Raw genomic sequence first — 19611 nt, forward strand, 5'->3', positions numbered from 1 at the left:
AAAAGTGGTAAAATCAGACATCCCTGTCTTGTTCTTAATCTTAAAGGAAACCCTTTTAATTTTTGCCCATTGAACATAATATTGAATGTGGGTCTGTCATATATGGCCTTTATTATGCTGAGATATGTTTCCTCTACTTTCACTCCGGTTTCAAATTTTAAACCCCCAGATTTTCGTTGTCTACGAAGATGTTTGCTAAAAAGTTATTACATGTGTGTACTGACCTAGAGTTATAAGAGTATAAGGGTTATAAAAAAATTTAAATATGTTTTTATATGACAGTTCCACTTTATAACTTTTTGTGACTTTCTTTGGGTTCAGCACAATCTTATTACTATTATAAAAAGTGTTACTATTTCACCAAATATTATCTTTTTATTTTTAAAATATGTGATGTTTAAAAGCTATATTTCATTTGAAAGATAAATTTATTACACACAGAGGGTGCAATTTTTCCCCATAATGTTGGGATAGAGATCATTATCCAAAATGTGATTTAAATCAAACAAAACTAGAATATATTTATTCAACTAAGCAAAGTGTTTGTGACTATTCATTTAAATGAGCTATGTGTTAAGTCATTAGGATTTTAATCTAATAATTTAATTGTATTGTGTTTATGATGATGGAATGTCACGATGTAGTGATAGCTTTCACTGTAGCTAATAGAGTTTTGAAGTGAATTTTCATCTGTAAATGAACTTAATTTAGGTACAGGCTAAATTTACAGAGTTTGATGTATTTAAATTCTATGTTTAGAAATAATGCCAGGTAAGTGTGGATTTACAGAAAGGAACAGAAACATTTCCTTGTTGTGATAAAAATAGAACAGTTGCCAGGTGTGTGCCACATCTGCACCTGCCACTAAGGTAGCATGTGGCTGTGAGTCAGATTTTTGCATCATGACACAGGAGGTGAATCCACATCCTAGTGTCTAGTCACTGGAGTGACAGTAACACCCTTCCACTCTTAAAGGAATAATGACCTCTGGCCTTACTTCACCCCAGTCAGGTCCAACTTCAGGCTCTTGCTAGACTGATTTAGAAGTCATCCTGGCCCTAAACACTTACCACCATTATCCAGGATGCGCCTGGCCTTTATTTTACTTTGGCCTCTGGGGGTTTCTTTGCATCTAGAGGCCTCCTGACTCATCTGGACAATTAAACAGCATCCTTGGCTACAGACCGTCCTTGACCTTTTGCTAAATTGGTATATGCTAAGTTGAGTCAATGGCATATTGGGTGTAATGGCTTAAGGGTCATTTCTCCTGGAGCACATATATACATTTTTTATGGGGGCTATAAATGCCTTCACTCCAGAGATTAGCTGACAGATGGTATGAACTTAGGTCCATAGTGGCAGGTCTACAGGAGTGATCTTTTAGACCAGGTATACTTTGAATATCTTTTAAGGCCCACCCTCTAGACAGTGCCTATTTTGTCAACAGACGGGGTGGCACACTAAATGCAGTGTTCAGCTTTCTGTATGACTGCGGTGAAGCCACACTTCATTCTAAGTAACAAGAACTAGAATCAGACAGCCCCTAGTTTCTGAGGCCCTACAGTGGAGTCAGGGTCTCTGGATACTGCTGACAATAAGGGAAAACATTCTTTTGAGATTTCCATTTGGGACAGGTGAGAGATTCAGTGGTTTTAGCAGAACAGTCTTTGGTAGACAGAATTGGAAACTGGTTCAGTTAGAACACTCTAGAGGAATCCGGAAGGCAATGACATAGATAAGGGTGAGGATAAGGTCAAGAGTTGAGTGAACCCATTCTATTCGCCTCTGAGAGCTCACATGAGCACAGATGTGAGGGAGCAGGTTAAGTGAGACTGGGCAAGCCTCAAAGGAATCAGCAGTTACAGGCTTACTGGCATGAGACCTATAAAAATAGACCCTCAAATCAAAAAACACCTTCAAAAGAATTATACGAAGGAATAAGAAAGTCAGCTTTGAGGAATGGTAAGTAAAAATGTCTTAAGACTGTGAGTAACAAAATGTGAGGTGGGTAAGTGGAGGCAAGAAGGGGAAGACTAGAGAGAAGAGGACTTGTGGATGTTTTCCAACGCTAGGCTAAGGAATTCAGGTAAAATCTAACCAAATTGTTTTAAGCATCAGAAACCTTGCCAATCCTTAACCACTGCCAAATGAAAACTTACCAGGAGCCCAATGTCTGACACAGACCAAAGCAGAAATATTGTCTTACCTTGCTAACTTTTAAGTTAATATCATTAGAAGAGCCTTTTATCTTTTTAAACAGGTTTCTCAAATTATGAGCATCCTCCTACCTTCAGGTATTTGTTTGTAAGAGCTGCCTCATTGAGTCCTCGCCATTGGTCATCTTTGGCATTGGCCTCCTTCACGTCCACAAAGTAGCCAGTGACTGGAGTCCGTCCAGAGTGGATTGGAGGCTTCCACTGCAAAACCAGGGAGGTTTTCCTGACTTCACTATACTTGAGATTATGTGGTGGTCCTGAGAAAGAGAGAGAAAGTGCATCAAAGTCATAATGGAGATAAGAAAACTCAAATACGTATAAATCTAGAACCACATTTAAGGTCTTACAGCTGAATCTGAGGCTGTTTTTCGTTTTGTTTTGTTTTGTTTTCAAATCTACCATTTCCATAGAAATAGGTATTTTGTGGTCATTACATATCAAGTTTCCTCATTGCTCTACATCAGTGATGGCGAACCTTTTGAGCTCGGCATGTCAGCATTTTGAAAAACTCTAAGTTAACTCTGGTGCCGTATCACATATAGAAATTTTTTGATATTTGCAACCATAGTAAAACAAAGACTTATATGTATTTTTTAAAATATATTTTATTGATTTTTTTACAGAGAGGAAGGGAGAGGGATAGAGAGCTAGAAACATCGATGAGAGACCAGCTGCCTCATGCATACTCCCTACTGGGGATGTGCCCACAACCAAGGTACATGCCCTTGACCGGAATTGAACCTGGGACCCTTGAGTCCGCAGGCCAACGCTCTATCCACTGAGCCAAACCGGTCAGGGCAAGACTTATATTTTTGATATTTATTTTATATATTTAAATGCCATTTAACAAAGAAAAATCAACCAAAAAAATGAGTTCGCATGTCACCTCTGACACGTGTGTCATAGGTTCGCCATCACTGCTCTATATCATCCTGTTAAGACCCTGTATGGGCAGCAGGTAGTTAAGGTCAGTTCAAGATGCTCCTCAGAGGCTGGAAGGAAGGCCCCGATCGCGGCCCTGATTGCTGGCCAGGCCTAGGGACCCCACCCGTGCATGAATTTCTTGTACCGGGCCTCTAGTTATTCAATAGCATTGTAAAAATATTTTATGTAAACATGAGGAACCAAGAGAATTCATTTCCCGTAGAACTTGTCTATACAGCACTTAAATTTAGCTCCAAGTGGTAGGGTCTATTGGAATAAAGTCTGAGTTTTCAGGATTTACCTGGAACAGCAATGGTCCACTCTTCACATTTGAAGCATTCGCTTACTGCCGAGGGCACTCCCAACCCAGCGATGTTCATAGCTGCCACTTGGAACTGATACACCGTGTTTTCCTTCAAGTTGCTGATCTGCAACATAGATATTATCACAGAGAGTGAATGTTTCAGGTTTGTTTTCTGTAATTGTTCAACATTTTATTTATTTACCTCCTGTGTTGAACACACTCTAGAATGACTCTCAGTGAATCATACCTTTTTGTAAACTCTCCTTGAGTGTGGGCGAAACAAGTGACCTGCTTCTAGCCAACAGAATATGGTAAGGGTATTGGAATATCAGTTCTGAAGTTATGTTACATTATAAGGCAAAGGAGAAAGGATATTTCATATGTAATTAAGGTTCTGAATCAGTTAATTTTGAGTTAATAAAAAGAGAGCCAGATTATCCTTGGTAGGCCTGCCTGACTTTGATATTGTAATTTATAAGAAGAAATATATATTTGGGTCCTAACCGGTTTGGCTCAGTGGATAGAGCGTCAGGCTGCGGACTGAAAGGTCCCAGGTTCGATTCTAGTCAAGGACATGTACCTTGGTTGTGGGCACATCCCCAGTGGGAGGTGTGTAGGAGGCAGCTGATTGATGTTTCTCTCTCATCGATGCTTCTAACTCTCTATCCCTCTCCCTTCCTGTCTGTAAAAAATCAATAAAATATATATTTTTTTTAAAAAAATAAATATATATTTGGTCTTTGCCAACATTCCAGGCACAGGGCTCCTAAAACCCTTGAAGTTTTACAAAGTGATGCAAACTTTAAATGTTCTTTTGTTAATGTTAATGAAATGGGGAAGCCCTTAGGTAGTCTAGGTATTGGGCTGGTTGCTAGGGAAACCAATCATATGATTAGAATGTTGGAATTTTCAGCCTCACCACTGGAATCTCTGGGGAGGGAAGAGAGGCTAGAGGTTGAGTTGGCTAATGATTTATTCCATGCCTATATAATGAAGTCTTCATAAAACTCCCAAAAGAACAGGGTTCAGAGAGCATCCAGGTTGGTGCTGGGTGGGTGGCACTCTGGAGAGGTCATGAAAGCTCATACCTTGCCCTGTGCATCTCTTCCATCTAGCTGTTCCTGAGTTATATATCCCTTTATAATAAACTGATGATCTAATAAATAAAATGTTTCTCTGAATTCTGGGAGTCACTCTAACAGATTAATGGAACCTGAGGAGGAGGCTGTAGGAACCTCTGATATATAGCCAATCAGTCAGGTCAGAAGCTCAGTGACAACCTAGACTTAGCACTAGAATTTGAAGGGGTGGGGGCAGATTTGTGGGATCAAACCCTTTACCTGTGGGGTCTGATTCTACTTCCGGGTAGTGTCAGAATTGAGTTAAATTGTAGGACACCCAGCTGTTGTCAGGGAAATGTTGGGTGTGATGACAGTGTAAGAATAAAGGAGAGCCCAGCCAACATGGCTCAGTGGTGGGGTGTCCACTTATGAACCAGGAGATCATGGTTGGATTCCTGGTCGGGGCGCATGCTGGTTGCAGGCTCGATCCTTGGTGTGGGGTGTGCAGGAGGCAGTCGATCAATGATTCTCTCTCATCATTGATCTACCTATCTTTCTTTCTTTCTTTCTTTCTTTCTTTCTTTCTTTCTTTCTTTCTTTCTTTCTTTCTTTCTCTCTGTCTCTCTCTCTCTCTCTCTCTCTCTCTCTCTCTTCCTCTCTCTCTCTCCTTTTCTCTCTAAAATCAATAAAAATATATTAAAAAACAAAGAATAAAGGAGAAACACACAGGAGAAAGAGTGGAGGTTTTTTTTTGAAGGACTGACTTTAATCAGATAGGGATTCATAAAATGGGGTTTGGAAACTTCCTGAATAGAAACACTGTCTCAATGTCATCAAAAAGCAAATGCCATTTTGAGACCCGCCTAGCCCCTGGCATTTGGAGAAGGGCAGCCTCAGACCTACAGCTGCCGGGAACTCAATTCTACCAACAACCTCAAGCTCCAGAGGAGAATGCAGCCCAGCTCACTCCTAGATTGCTGCCTTGTGAGAACCTGAGTAGAGGACCTAGCTAAGCTGAGCCTAAACTTCTAACTTGTGGAAATGGTGCTATAACAAACATGGATTATTTTAAGCCACAAGGTGTATGGTAACTTGTTATACAGTAATAGAAAACTAATGCATGTACAGATGAAAATTAAATGAATTCTAGACTAGGAATAAAAAAATTCAAATTCTTGTAATGTTTCTGCTCTTTACTGAGTGACCTAATATTTTCTATATCCCTCAGTAGGAATTAGGTCATTGTGAGGGCAAATATATGTAATAAGATAAGGAATATGAACACATTCGCAAAATAGAAATGATGAAATATATTAGTGTAAAAAAAATCCATGGACTATACAATCCTTTAAACATTAAAAAGGCTTAATAAGTGGAAGTATTGCTGGAAATAGCTGCATTAACAAAGCTTACCTATTGTATGACTTAAGCCAAAACAAATATAAATCCATGATCCAGTCTACATCTGATTTGATCAGAAAGTCATAAGTTCATCCAAAAGTGGGCTTTTCTTATCAGTTATTTAGGATCTAAGTAGAATATAGTGGCTATCTATTATAGTAGCAGATTAATATAAACACCCTTTTTGATTAAACACATACACTCCCTTTAAGAAGAAAACATCTTTTTAATTATGGTGAAACCATGAGGTAGAAAACTTGGATCTCAAAGTCCTTTATTTAGGTACCAGGGTTGCTTTGGGGCTCTATTACTGTGACCAACCATTACAGTTTTCCTGGGGGTACAGGGTTCCCAAGGATGTAGGACATATGTATGTGTGTTAAAATTAGGAGAATCCCAGCCATGACCTGTGTGGTTCAGTTGGTTGGAGCATTGTCTTGTATGTCAAAGGGTGGCAGGTTCAATTCCCAGGGCACATTACCAGGTTGTGGGTTTGATCTCCCATCAGGGCATGTATGTGAGGCAGCCAACCAATGTTTCTCTGTTGCATCAATGTTTTTCTCTCTCTCTTCCTCTCTCAATTAAAAAAAAAATCCAGATTCATTTGGATTCTGGGATTCTTGAAGCTAGTGGCATATTTGTTACAGATATTTTGTAAGTTAATTTTTGTAAGAAACATAAGTTTTCACCATAAGTATACATTTCATAATAAACATTCTAAGAAATTATGCTTATGTGTATGAATAAACATATAAACATACATCCTATTTATCTTCATATACATTTTACAAAACTCATGTCATTGCAGGCAATGAACACTGGAAAAATGACATGAATCTTTTACAAGGTGCTGGGCATGTGCATGCATGTGCAAATGTGTGCGTGTTGAGTATGTCATACATGTGACACTCCACACTACAGAAGGTCACATTCTTACCTTATATGCTTCCTCACTGACAGCTTTGATGTTGGCTTCTCTCCATTTTCCTGGTACCCCATCAATTACCTCACGATAGTTCACATAATAGCCAGTAATTTCAGCCCCTCCACTCTTATCTGGCTGCTTCCATCCAAGAACCATTGAGTCACGAAAACTTTCAAGACAAGTGATATCATAGGGTGGAGATGGTGCCGCTGTTGCAATATGAATACTTGTGAGTAGACAGAAATGCATCTATGATTCTATGTACATTAAACTTGTTTCACTGGTTCCACAGTGAAGGCACTAGGTCTTGTGGTATAAAACTAAAACGTGGCACTGATCAGTAACTTGGCATCTGATTTGGTGTATGAGAAACAAATTCACGCAGGGCCAAAAAGGCACTGCAATTATTATTCTAAAGATTTAAAAAAAAACACCTACCTCCCAGCCCCCAAGAGGGATAAGTGAAACATTAAAAGCAAAATGGTGCAATATCCAGCAAAATGATTCCGTTCCCCTGAAAAAGGAATATTTTCCTCAAGATATACATTTTTGTTTCATTATGTCATTTTGTTTTTATTTGATCCTTGAGGAAAATGGAATATGTAAATCAATTTCTGCTTCAATTCATTTATTGAGAATTTCCATGTATTTCCAGAGTTATTAGCATTTAACCATTCAGGCACAGGTACCCTGGTGAGACATTATAACTATATAGGTTCTATCTACAAACAGGAAAAATCTGCTGAGGTTAAATGTCACCTTTAAAATTTTTTTATAAACAGGCACAATCTTCCATGTGATTTTTTTTAGTACATAATACTTTCTGTCTCATTATTTTTAACCTGATGTTGGAATATTATTCATATAGTAAAAAATATTATATAGCTATTTCTGTGTTTATTGATGTCTAGCCATAAAAATATTTGGAGGATGTTTTAAAAATCTTTCTTCATTTATGTGGCTTTGCTGATCAACTACTGAAATTATAGTTTTTAATAAAGATAGAGAGGATGTGGTGGTAGAAAGAAATCTATCTAGATATGCAATGACTAAAAAGAACTTTCTAAATATTTATTTGGCTTATCAAATATAAAGAGACTATCTCATTACCATTCAAAAAGAATCTCAGAACAGTAAATATTTTAAAAATAAAATACATTTGTTTCTCTTTCCCCAACCCCAACCTCCTTCATTCTCTACATTTTACAAAAGAGCACTCTTTCTCTCTTTCTCCCTATTTCAGAGCAATGTTAAACAAGAATATCCCATCTTACACTGAGTTGAAGGGACAGATAAAAGTGTCAAAAAAAAATAGAAGCTGTGACAGAAGTTGAAGGTGGGGTAGAAATAGGGGATAGATGAGAGGCATGTTTTAATGTATCATTACATGCTTATTATTTCATTTTTATTTTATTTAAAAAAAAACATTGTCTCCTAGAATATATTTCACAAGTACCAATTATCTTAATCATAAAATCCTTAACTTACTGATAGTCTTAAATAAATCAGTACTGGACATGTGGGACATATATCATAGAACATAGCTATATGTGATTATAATACCCTGTTAAACTGTTCCTGGCAATTCAAAGAGTAATGTTACTTTTACTTATTTTAATTAAATGTGAAGGGTAATTTGAAAACCTGAGGGTGAACAACAGAAGTTGATAACTCTAATCCTGGTAAAATCTCCCTTCTTTGTGAAATCCTTTTCCTATGCGTGTACTAAGACTGTTGCAAAGAACCTCACAAAGCTATGATGATCAAACCTTTCCTGCTCTCATCTCTAACTCCCTTAGGAAAATTAGGCCAGGGGTGTATCTGTCTCAGAAACCTAAAAGGACTGTATAACCAAATTACTTTAAATATGCTATTATCATTAAGCACAATGAGTTATGTATAAAAGCCAACCCATAAAAGATTACAAAAGTATTGCAATAAATAGCTGAAAACATAAACTTAAGAATAAACATGAAAGTGAACACAGATGGAAGAAAGTGATCTAGACAATGAGAGGTGAGGATGCTGATGGAGACAGATGGAACATTTTTACTCTTTGAACTCTCACCTAGATTCTTCTTCTTTTTTGGATCATCAGACTTACTTTCCCCCTTAAGAGCTGCTTTCTGTGGTGGTGGGGTAAGCTCCTCCTGAACTGTTTCACTTACTTTACTCACTTCTTTTTGGCCCAGGTCGTGAGAGCTACTGGGTAGTGAAGGTTTGCTAAGTTTGCTATCAAGTAAAGCATCTTTCTTAAAGGCTGGCTGGGAGGTTTCATGCATGCCTCCCCTGGAATCTGTTAGTCCACCAGGTGCATCATTCAGATCAGGCCACACATCTGGAGACACTCCTCCCCCTACAATCGCCAGATAACAACAGAAACACTTTAAGCCCAGGCACAGTGTAAACTGCTCTTACTTAATAGAACAACGAGAAAAACATTAGCACCACAGACAGAACAAAAACAATCTCGGTTTAATGGAAATCACTTGGATTTGTCAGAAATATGGAGAGCATAGATTTCACATAATGTACACCAAGGAAATATTTCAATTCTCCATATTCTGGAAAAAGGAGAAATGAGAACAAAAAAAACTACAGACAGAACAGGAACAATTTTGGATTTGCAGAACCCAAGTGTACACAAGAGAAAGCAAATCTCAGATATTTCTTGGAAGATATAAGTTGTATTATTCAACAGAATGGGGGGGAAAGAACCGTAAATTACACAAAAGACGTAACATTAACGATCCTGATTTTATAACAGAATGATGCACATTAGTGAAATATTAATGGTCTGTACCTCTCAACCTCAAAGCAACATGTTCACTATTGTCCATATTATAAGAAATATTAAAAAGTAATATGGAACACTAACTGAAGACAATTGATATTTAATGACCTTTCTCTTTAAATGTGTTACTATATGACAAATTTCATTTTGATTGCTCTGAAATTTCAGGGGCCATTCCCCATGTCATCTAAGATTGCGAGGTACATCACGTACATACATAGAATTACTTTGTTACTGGTTTTATTCTGTTGGTTACTTTGCAAGCAGAGATGAAACATGATTAAGCCACCACATGTGTCTTTGCAGGAATTGTAGAGGAGTTTATAAAAAGCATGCTAATGTGCTGTTAGTGAAAATAAGCCAGGCTGTGTTGCAGATGAAATGGCTTTTAGGTACAAGATGATCTGTGTTATGGGTGATATACCACTTCATGGAATTGGATGGCCCCTCACATTCCCGTGATGAGCACGAAGTTAGAATGGAGTTTCCCACAATGGGAAATATCTGAGGAAACTTGGACTTGTGAAGATGAAAAGGCTACAGATGCACAGAATATGGATACGTGATGAAGATCTGTAAAATGACAGCTATGGAAGGTTAATAAGATGTCACCTGGAGTCAGAGAAAATGATCATTTGAGGGTGGAATCATGGAGCAATATTAGAAGCTTTAAACAATTTCTGGAAAGGGTGGTATCTGCCTTTATAACTTAGAAAAAATCATTTTTTTCCTTAGCAAAGTTATGCATAAGGAACTTACCAATAGCAGCTTTTACTTCAATTGCTTCTGAATCCTGTGAATATTCACTAAGTCCAGCTGCATTAACTGCTCTGACCCGGAAAATATAACTTTGACCAGTCGCCAATCCATGGCACGTAAATCTGAAAGGAAAGGAAGTTTCAAAAAACTTTCCTAGGAGAAAATTAGAGAAGATGGTTGTTAAATTAATGAATGATCTGGCTTTATGAAAAAGAGTCATTTTTGTTGTTGTTGTTAATCCTCACCCAAGGATATTTTTCCATTGGTCTTTTAGAGAGAGTGGAAGAGAGAGGGAAAGACAGAGAGAAACATCAATGTGAAAGAAACACATCAATTGGTTGCCTCCTGAACGAGCCCCAACCAGGGCCCAGGCCAGGGAGAAGTGTCCAATCGAGGTACTTGCCCCTGATAGGAATTGAACCCAGGATCCTTTGGTTTGCAGGCTGACAATCTCTATCCACTGATCCAAACTGGCTAAGGGCACGATTCATTTTTTAAAAGGAATAAAAAGGTGTAGAGAGATGTAGGTAACATGTGCTTTAGACAAGAAGGCTGTTAAGGCAATTTTCTAAATTCTGTCAAACAATGAGGACCCCTGGTATTCCCCTGCATAAGTCCCTTAACCTTTCTGAGCCTCTGTGTGCTCATCAGCAAAATGGGGATAATTATATCTACATAATAATTTTGTGTAAATATTTTCCATAAAGTATTTAAAGTACCTATTACAGGGCCTGCATATAGAAGGCATTTAATAAATAACAGGTGGCATAAATAATGTTATTAATGGCTATTTCAGGTGCATCCTTATAGCCATAAGCATAGGTGGCTCCTCATCACTGAGGCCTATTCCCTGCCTTTCTGCATGCCAGGGAGGTATAATTACTTGAGAAATTTTACTTCAATTTGAAAGTAAGGTGAAAAATTGGCTCCAGAATTGCCATTTAGATATAAAAATTCAATAATAAGGTGTGAATTCATGGGCAGTTTCACACAAAACAACCTCACTCTTTAATAGCTATTCTGGCTATAAAAAGCTGTTTCATGAATCACTGTAACATTTTAATCCATTCTAAGGACTGTAACCAGAGGAAATAACAGATCTGCTAATGACTCTATTACTATTTGCATGTTGAAATATTTAACAAAGGCAGCTACGATTTACACCCATCTTAAATTTAGGCCAGCCCTTAGGCCAGCTCAGTTCAGCGAATATTTACTGAGCACATCAGTGTTCCAGACGCTAAGCTGGGTGCTGTGGATACAATGACGAATAAAATATGGCGCCCATCCTTGAGAAGCTCCCATCAGTTTCTGGAAAGGCAGGCTTTCCTCCATGAATGTTTCTAAATAGTCCCAGGAAAATGCTGGGAATGCAGAGTAAAAGTGAAATGAGCAAACAAGAGTAACGAATCTCTTGTAAAACACATTGCCTTCTCCCATTAATTGGTTTGTCTCTATTCTCTCAAGTTTTAGAAAAGAAGCACCCTATGGGGGCGTCTTTGGACTTAGCAGGTACCAGTGGTCAAAGAAGGAGCTGCCTAACAAGCTGCCAATTTTGTGGGTGGAATTCTCCTCTCAGGCTGGCCCTACATCAAAGGAGGCCCAGATTTTGGGTGCAGGCCAGAGTTCATCATCAACGTGCAATGCTGGTTGATAAATTATTTGAGAGCAAGAAAAATAACCTTCCTCACATTAGAAGCAAAGTGTTGGCAAACTATTCGGAGTGTCCTTGGTTTGGTTATTTATGTCTCATTAGCACTGAGTGTAATCATGTTGATGTTCAGAGTTTGATGTTTTCTTCTGTTCATTTAAAATACCTGGGCAATTTTGTTAGCTAGAGCCTATTAGATCCTTAGAATCTAGTATAACATTGGCTATTAAAGACAAGAACAGAGGGGTAAAAAAGGCAAATAGCATAAAGGAAAGAACCAGAAAAGACCTATGAAATGAACTTTTATCATAGCTGGCATTAAGTATTTCTAAGTGTTTAATATAACAAGTAAGCCTTTTATCAAATATATTGTAGTAGACATATTCAATTTTAAATTCATTTGGACATTTAAAGTACAATATTTTTTTCAATCTCCCTAATTGAAATTATAGAATAATAAAGAAAGAAATTAAAGAAGATAGAAATAAGTGGAAGCATATACTGTATATATGGATTGGAAGAATTAACATCATTAAAATGTCCATACTACCTAAAGCAATCAACAGATTCAACACAATTCCTATTAAAATACCAATGGCATATCTCATGAATCTAGAACAAATATTCCAAAATATATAGAGAACCACAAAAGATCCCGAATAGCTTTAGCAATCAATCTGGAAAAAGAAAAACAAAGTTGGAGGTATCATGCTACCTGATACCAAACTATACTACAAGGCCATATAAAACAGTATGGAATAAGCATACAGATCAATGGAATAGAACAGAGAGTCCAGAAATAAACCCACACTTTATGGTCAATTAATATCTGACAAAGGAGGGAGGAATATACAATGGGGTAAAGACAGTCTATTCAATAAATGGGAAAATTGGACAGATACATGCAAAAAAATGAAACTAAACCACCAATTTACAACATACACAAGAATAAATTCAAAATGGATTAAAGATTTAAATATAAGTTGCAAACTATAAAAATCCTAGAAGAAAACATAGGTAGTAAAATCTCAGCTATCTCTCAGCAATATTTTTTCTGCTATATCTCCTCAGGCAAGGGAGACAAAAAATAAACAAATAGGACTACATCAAATTAAAAAGCTTTTCACGGCAAAAGAAACTATCAATAAACTGAGTGGGAGAACTTATTTGCCAATGATACATTTGAAAAGTGTTTAATATCCAACATTTATAAAGAACTTTACCAAAGAGGACATACAGATGGTCCATAGACATGTGAATAGATGCTCAACGTCACTAAGCATCAGAGAAATGCAAATTAAAATCACAATGAGATACCATCTCACTCCTGTCAGAATGGCTATCATCAATAAATCAACAAACAAGTGTTGGAGAGGATGTGGGGAAAAGGGAACCCTAGTACAACTGCTGGTGGGAATGCAGAATGCTGTAGCCTCTGTGAAAACAACATGGAGTTTCCTTAAAATATGAAAAATGGAACTGCCTTTTGACCCAGTGATTCTACTCCTGGGAATACATTTGAAGAAATCTAAAAAACTAACTAGAAAACATATATGCAACCCTGTGTTCACTGCAACATTATTTACAATAAACAAGATCTGGAAACAGCCCAAGTGTCCATCAGTAGATGAGTAAATAAAAAAGCAGTGGTGGCCCTGTCTGGTTTGGCTCAGTGGCTAAAGCATCGACCTGTGGACCAAAGGGTCTCGGGTTTGATTCCCAGTCAAGGGCACATACTCTCTGTTCTATTCCATTGATCTGTATGCTTATTCCATACTGTTTTATATGGCCTTGTAATATAGTTTGATATCAGGTTTATCAGCCCTTGTAGGGGTGTGTGCAGGAGGCAACCAATCAATGTGTCTCTCTCACATGGATCTTTCTCTCTCTATCTATCTTCTCCCTCCTCCTTCCCTTATAGAAATCAATAGAAAAAATATCAAGTGAGGATTTAAAAAAAAAATAGCAGTGGTACATTTACACAATGGAATACTACTCAGCTGTAAAAAAAAAAAAAAGTCATCTTATCTTTTGTGACAGCATGGATAGACCTGTAATGTATTATCCTAAGTAAAATAAGCCAGTCAGAGAAAGACAAATATCATATGATCTCACTTATATGTGTAATTTAATGAACAAAATATTTTAACAAACAGGGTGGAAGCAGAGGCATAGATGTAGAGAGTAGGCTAGAGGCTGTGTGTATGGGGTAAGTGGTAGATGAAAAGGAGGTGAAGGGGTTAAGCAAAAAGAAAATAATATATATAACACATAGGCATAGACAACAAATGGTGATAGCCAGAGGGAAAGGGGGTAGGTTTTGGTGGACAAGTGCAAAGAGGGGATAAATGGGGACAGAAATGGACTTTACTTTGGGTAATGGGCACACAACGCAGTATGCAGATGATGTTTTATTGGGTTGTACACTTGAAATTTTTACGGTTTTGTTAACCAATGTCACCCAATAAAAATTATAAGGAAGTATTGAACTATTTTTTAAAATCCCTCCATTGGATGTTTTTGCTGCTGTGTGGGTCCATGGCTGTATTTGCTCTTCACAGCCTCTGTAGCTCTAGTCAAATGTCCCTACCACCTGACCACACACACACAGACACAGAGTGCAGTTACCGTGGGCCCTTCACCGGGTTGTTGTTGCAGGGCTCCCACTTGCCAGAGCCAACAACACTAGACTCTATGTAGTAGCCAACCAGCTCCTTAGCATCTTTGGATTCCTCCCATGAAACTACCACTGATGTGTCTGTATTTCTGCTTGGGATGATGTTGCCTGGAGCCTTGGGGATATCTGAGAAAAGAGAAAAATAATGCTGAACTCAAGGTCACCTTAAAAATTTCATTCTTAACACATGTGAACAAACACACACACATAAATTTTATATAACTAATCATATCAAATATATGGTTGCTTTATTTTATAATATACTAGAGGCTTGGTGCATGACATTCGTGCACTTGGGCGGAGGGGGATCCCTCAGCCCAGCCTGCACCCTTTAGCAGTCTGGGAGCCCTCGAGGGATGTCCAAAAGTCGGACATCCTTAGCGCTGCTATGGAGGAGGGAGAGGCTCTCGCCACCACCGCTGTGCTCGCCAGCTGTCAGCCTGGCTTGTGGCTGAGCGGTGCTCCCCTTGTGGGAGCGCACTGACCACCAAGGGGCAGCTCCTGCATTGAGCGTATGCCCCCTGGTGGTCAGTGCATGTCATAGCAATCAGTCATTCTGCCATTCAATCAATTTGCATATTACCCTTTTATTATACAGGATTGTTAAAACTAATAAATATATTAGGTTGAGAGAATGATGATAAACCAAATACCCAGGAACACAGTAACCCACTCCAGAAAAAATACATTATCAATACTGTTGAAACTCCTTAAGAAATTTACTTTCAAAATTTGATAATACATAATAATAAATTTTAAAAATGTATCTGTCAAATATAGTCATCAATTAAATTTATAATATATAAGAAAGATGTCACCACTTTTACTTCATAATATGTATAAATATGATGAATATATATATATACATATATATTCTAATAAAATTTTTGCTTTGGAATTTTCCCTTGAATTGAAGTAAAATAAGTTTATAGCTGTTCAACCAAGCTCTACACTTACCAAGTTTGTCCCCAACCACAGTCACTTCCGTTGCCTCTGAGGGCTCACCAACTCCTGCTGAATTAGAACAGCGGACACGGAATCGGTAGGATTTCCCCTCAGTCAAGTCGAACAGAGCGAAACGGGGAGACTTCACAGGGAGCTCTGTGTTCACCCGCTGCCAGTTTTCTGTTTCCATGTCACACTGCAGCCAGAACAGTGAGACCCATTGAAAGCACAGTAGGAATAAATGGGAACTCCGGGCAGGGCATCTCAGGTCTATTTATGTGTTTCCTGTTATTTGAGTTGAGGGGGTAACCTCTAAAATCCTTGCAGTGCCTTTCATGATAATGTCATTTGTGTGTGTGAGGGTAGAGAGTGTAAACGCCCCCTAGTCGATCTGCTGCCCACTGAGGAATAAAATTCTCCCATGCTTTTAATCCGTTAGTTTATGGCTTTCATTCATTTTGACATAGTCTCCCCCTGGGGAACACAGAAGCAATTATCAGTCATTTATACTTTCTCAATAAAAATAATAGCTGCCTTTCACTGTGCTAAGAGCTTTATTCACCATTGTCATTCTTCAAATCTAAACTATGCTCTGAAGTAGGCATGGTGGGGGTAGTATTTTGTGATTATCAAAGTTTTCCTGAGAGAGGACTTAGGCTTGGGGAGGTTTAAAAGCAGCAATGTGTAATAGTTGGGTGTATATGAACCTGAGCCAGACTGCGGGGTTCAAATCCTAGCTCTGCCTCTTACTAACTGTGTGGCCTTGGGTCAATTATCTACCCCATGGGTGCCTCAATTTCCTCATCTACAAAATAAGCATGGTGAAAATAAAAGTATTTCCCTCTTAGGGTTACCATAAGGATTAAGTGGGTTGACAGGCGTGCAGTGCTATAAACAGCGCCTGGTCCTGAGCAACATTCCTGTTGGTAGGAACAGAGCTATTGAGGGATGCTGCCCTGTCTCTGACATGACCAGATTTTGACAGGGGAATGAGAGGAAGAGCTCAAGACATAAGACACCCAAGGAAAAGACCACAGTAGGATAGGGAGGCTGGGAGCCCTAGAGACCAATTCATCCGATTCCCTTGTTAATAAACCCCTCATTTTCAACCATTTCAGGGCGTAGGGACATGCTGTAACTGATGTTAAGCCTGTGGCCATGACAGGCAAGTGCTTTATGTGCATGCAAATCCCAGCTAAAAAGCTCGACAGAGAAGTGCAGGCATGGCAATCACCAAAGAGGCAGCGCTGCTGTGGGCCTGAGCATTCTGGAGATGGAAACTCGCCACAGAACAAGAGCATGGGAGCATTTCCCCTTTGAGAGGTCAATGTATGAGAAGCCGTTATCAGAAATCATTTGAGACTCAGCTCAGAGGATCTGGCATGTGGATAGTTCTGTGAATGTGGCCCAGGACCTGAGCTGCTCCCCCAACAGCTTAACATCTCTGACTTTTTGAATGTGCCACCTGTGCCTGTACAAGCCTCTCTACTCGGGCTACACAGTGAGTCTTCACTTAACACTGCCGATAGGTTCGTGGAAACTGCAACTTTAAGCGAAAGGATGTATAATGAAAACAATTTTATCATAGGCTAATTGATATAAACAAGAATTACATTTCTACAGTATATTTCTGTCACAAAAAGACCACCAAATTTCTAAATAAAGACCTAAAGCACATCTAATATTAAACACTGAAATAAATGTGAGCTACACACAGATTTAAGAATGATGAATAAAAACAAGTAAGATAATGCTTTTCCAACCTGCTTATTCCAGTTCAGGGTTGTGGGCGACCTGATACTGTCTTGACAGCTCAAGACACAAGGCAGGAAGGTACCCTGGACAGGACACCATTCTGTCACAGGGCCACTCACACCCCCACACTCACTCAGACTGGGACACTTCAGACACACCAATTCATCTCACATGAATCTCTGAGATGTGACAGGAAACTGGAGTACCCCGAGAAAACCTACACAGACATGAAAACCTACAAACTCCACGAGACAGTGGCCCCAGGCCAGGAATCCATTTTTCCCCTCCCTTAATGCTATAAGGAAATGACGAGGAGCAAAACTTAGGGGAGTTACAGACTTTGGTGGAGAAATTAGTTTATGTGGCCAGAGGACATGTTCAACAGAAGCCAACTGACTCATCGGGAGAAACTGCCTCAGAACTCAGTGGTTACTATGTCATTCCTACAGAAAAGATGTAATTGCTGTCACAGTGCTTATTCAGAACTCTTCCTGTGGAGCACTTCAAACAGATTCAGTGAGGGTGCGTATTAAACACAATAGGGGGTGAACATTTGTCATTCTATTCTTGCTCTCCATTAGAAGAAAAAAATATTCGCTACGGATAAGAAGGAAGTGAGGCATCCTCCTCAAAGGCTGAGCTAAATGTCCTGATCAAAGAAAAGTAATTAATAAAGGGAAAGCACAGACCCTAGCATTTTAATTTCCAGTACAATTTTCTCAAGAGCTACGGATTTGAAATAATTAAAAATCCATAAAGATGTTTACATATCAATTTTATGATTTTACATAATTTGTATATACCTATATATCTGTAGCTATATTTATTCTCTTATAATAATAGTCAGGAAAGGTGACCTAATTACAGTTGTGAAATTAAATGGTCAGAATAGCATTAAGATAAAAGAGAGGGAAAATTAATTGAGCTCCACAATATTTTTGCAAAAATATATATTTTCTATGATTTTGCTATGACAATAAATAGTAAAATAAATAATATGTTACCAAGCTATTTCATAATTTTATAAAATTTTCTCTCAAGGACAAATACTGTATGATCTCACATGTAGAACCTAAAAACAAGCAAACAAAAAAAACACAACAATCCCAAACAATCCTCCCAAAAACTGAACTCAATGATACAGAGAACAGATTGATGGTTGCCAGAAGCTAGGTGTGGAGAGTTGTGCAAAATGGGTAAAGAGGTTCAAAAGATACAAATTTCCAGTTATAAAATGTCAGGTGATGTACAACATGGTGACTACACAAATAAAAGAAAAACATGCAAATTGGTGTCACTCCGCTATGCCCGCCAGCCAATCAGAGCAACTATGCAAATTAACCCAACAAAGATGGCGGTTAATTTGCATATGCAGGCATGGAGCGAAGACTGAAGGCTCTGGCCGGCTGGAGTGAAGACTGAAGACTAAAGACTGAAGACTGAAGAGGCTTGGCTTCTCTGCTGCACCTGGACCAAAGGCCTGGGTCCTGGGTGCCGGAGGAAAACCGGTGCCGGCAGCCAGGGGAAGGAAGGCCTATTGCACAAATCTCTTCATGCAATGGTCTCTAGTAGTTAATAATACCGTATTGTAAAAAATAAATAAAATACACAAAAAAGTATAAACGCTTGTTTCATTGATTGTTCTAAAAAATGGTGCAGAGCTGCCAATAAAAATGTAAATATTCTTATATATAAAATAAACTTATTTTTATTTCATTTTAAAGATCATATCTTAATCAAAACTTTTCTAACAAATGGATTTTGAACCTCTTTAATTAATTTATTATATTTATTTTGTATTGAATAAATTTGACTTATAACATTGTATAAATTTAAGGTGTACAGCATGTTACTTTGATACATTTGTATATTGTAATATAGTTGCCAATATAGCAATATTTATCACATTGCATAATTATGGTACAATATTATTGTCTATGTTCATGATACTATACATTAGATCTCTATGGCTTACTTACTATTCATTACAAGTTTGAACCTTTAAACACCATCACTCTTATGCCCCCTTCCCATCACCTGGTAACCACAATATTACTCTCTGTTTTTAACAGTTTACTTTTTTGAATCTACATATAAGTGATATCATACAGTACTTGGCTTTCTGTATGACCTATCTCCCTTAGCATAATGTCCTCAAGGTCCATCCATGTTGTTGCAAATGGGAGAATATCCTCCTTT

General features: G+C 38.2%; 1 protein-coding gene across 2 annotated transcripts in view; it reads right to left on the bottom strand.

Moving 5' to 3' along the window:
* The window catches only part of MYOM1 (myomesin 1), a 132046-nt gene that overhangs the window by 38391 nt on the left and 74044 nt on the right, over positions 1–19611 (bottom strand). The window contains exons 15-21 of one of the 2 annotated variants that reach the window (XM_059706538.1): positions 15670–15853; positions 14664–14838; positions 10385–10506; positions 8900–9187; positions 6844–7040; positions 3442–3568; positions 2289–2473 (exon numbers count right to left, since the gene is read on the bottom strand). In XM_059706538.1, the coding sequence (XP_059562521.1) occupies positions 2289–2473; positions 3442–3568; positions 6844–7040; positions 8900–9187; positions 10385–10506; positions 14664–14838; positions 15670–15853 (1278 nt within the window). The remainder of the gene's footprint in view (positions 1–2288; positions 2474–3441; positions 3569–6843; positions 7041–8899; positions 9188–10384; positions 10507–14663; positions 14839–15669; positions 15854–19611) is intronic. The other variant, XM_059706539.1, reaches the window with a different exon arrangement.

This window comes from Myotis daubentonii, chromosome 8 (genome assembly GCF_963259705.1).
Source record: "Myotis daubentonii chromosome 8, mMyoDau2.1, whole genome shotgun sequence".
NCBI classification, from domain to species: Eukaryota; Metazoa; Chordata; class Mammalia; order Chiroptera; family Vespertilionidae; genus Myotis; species Myotis daubentonii.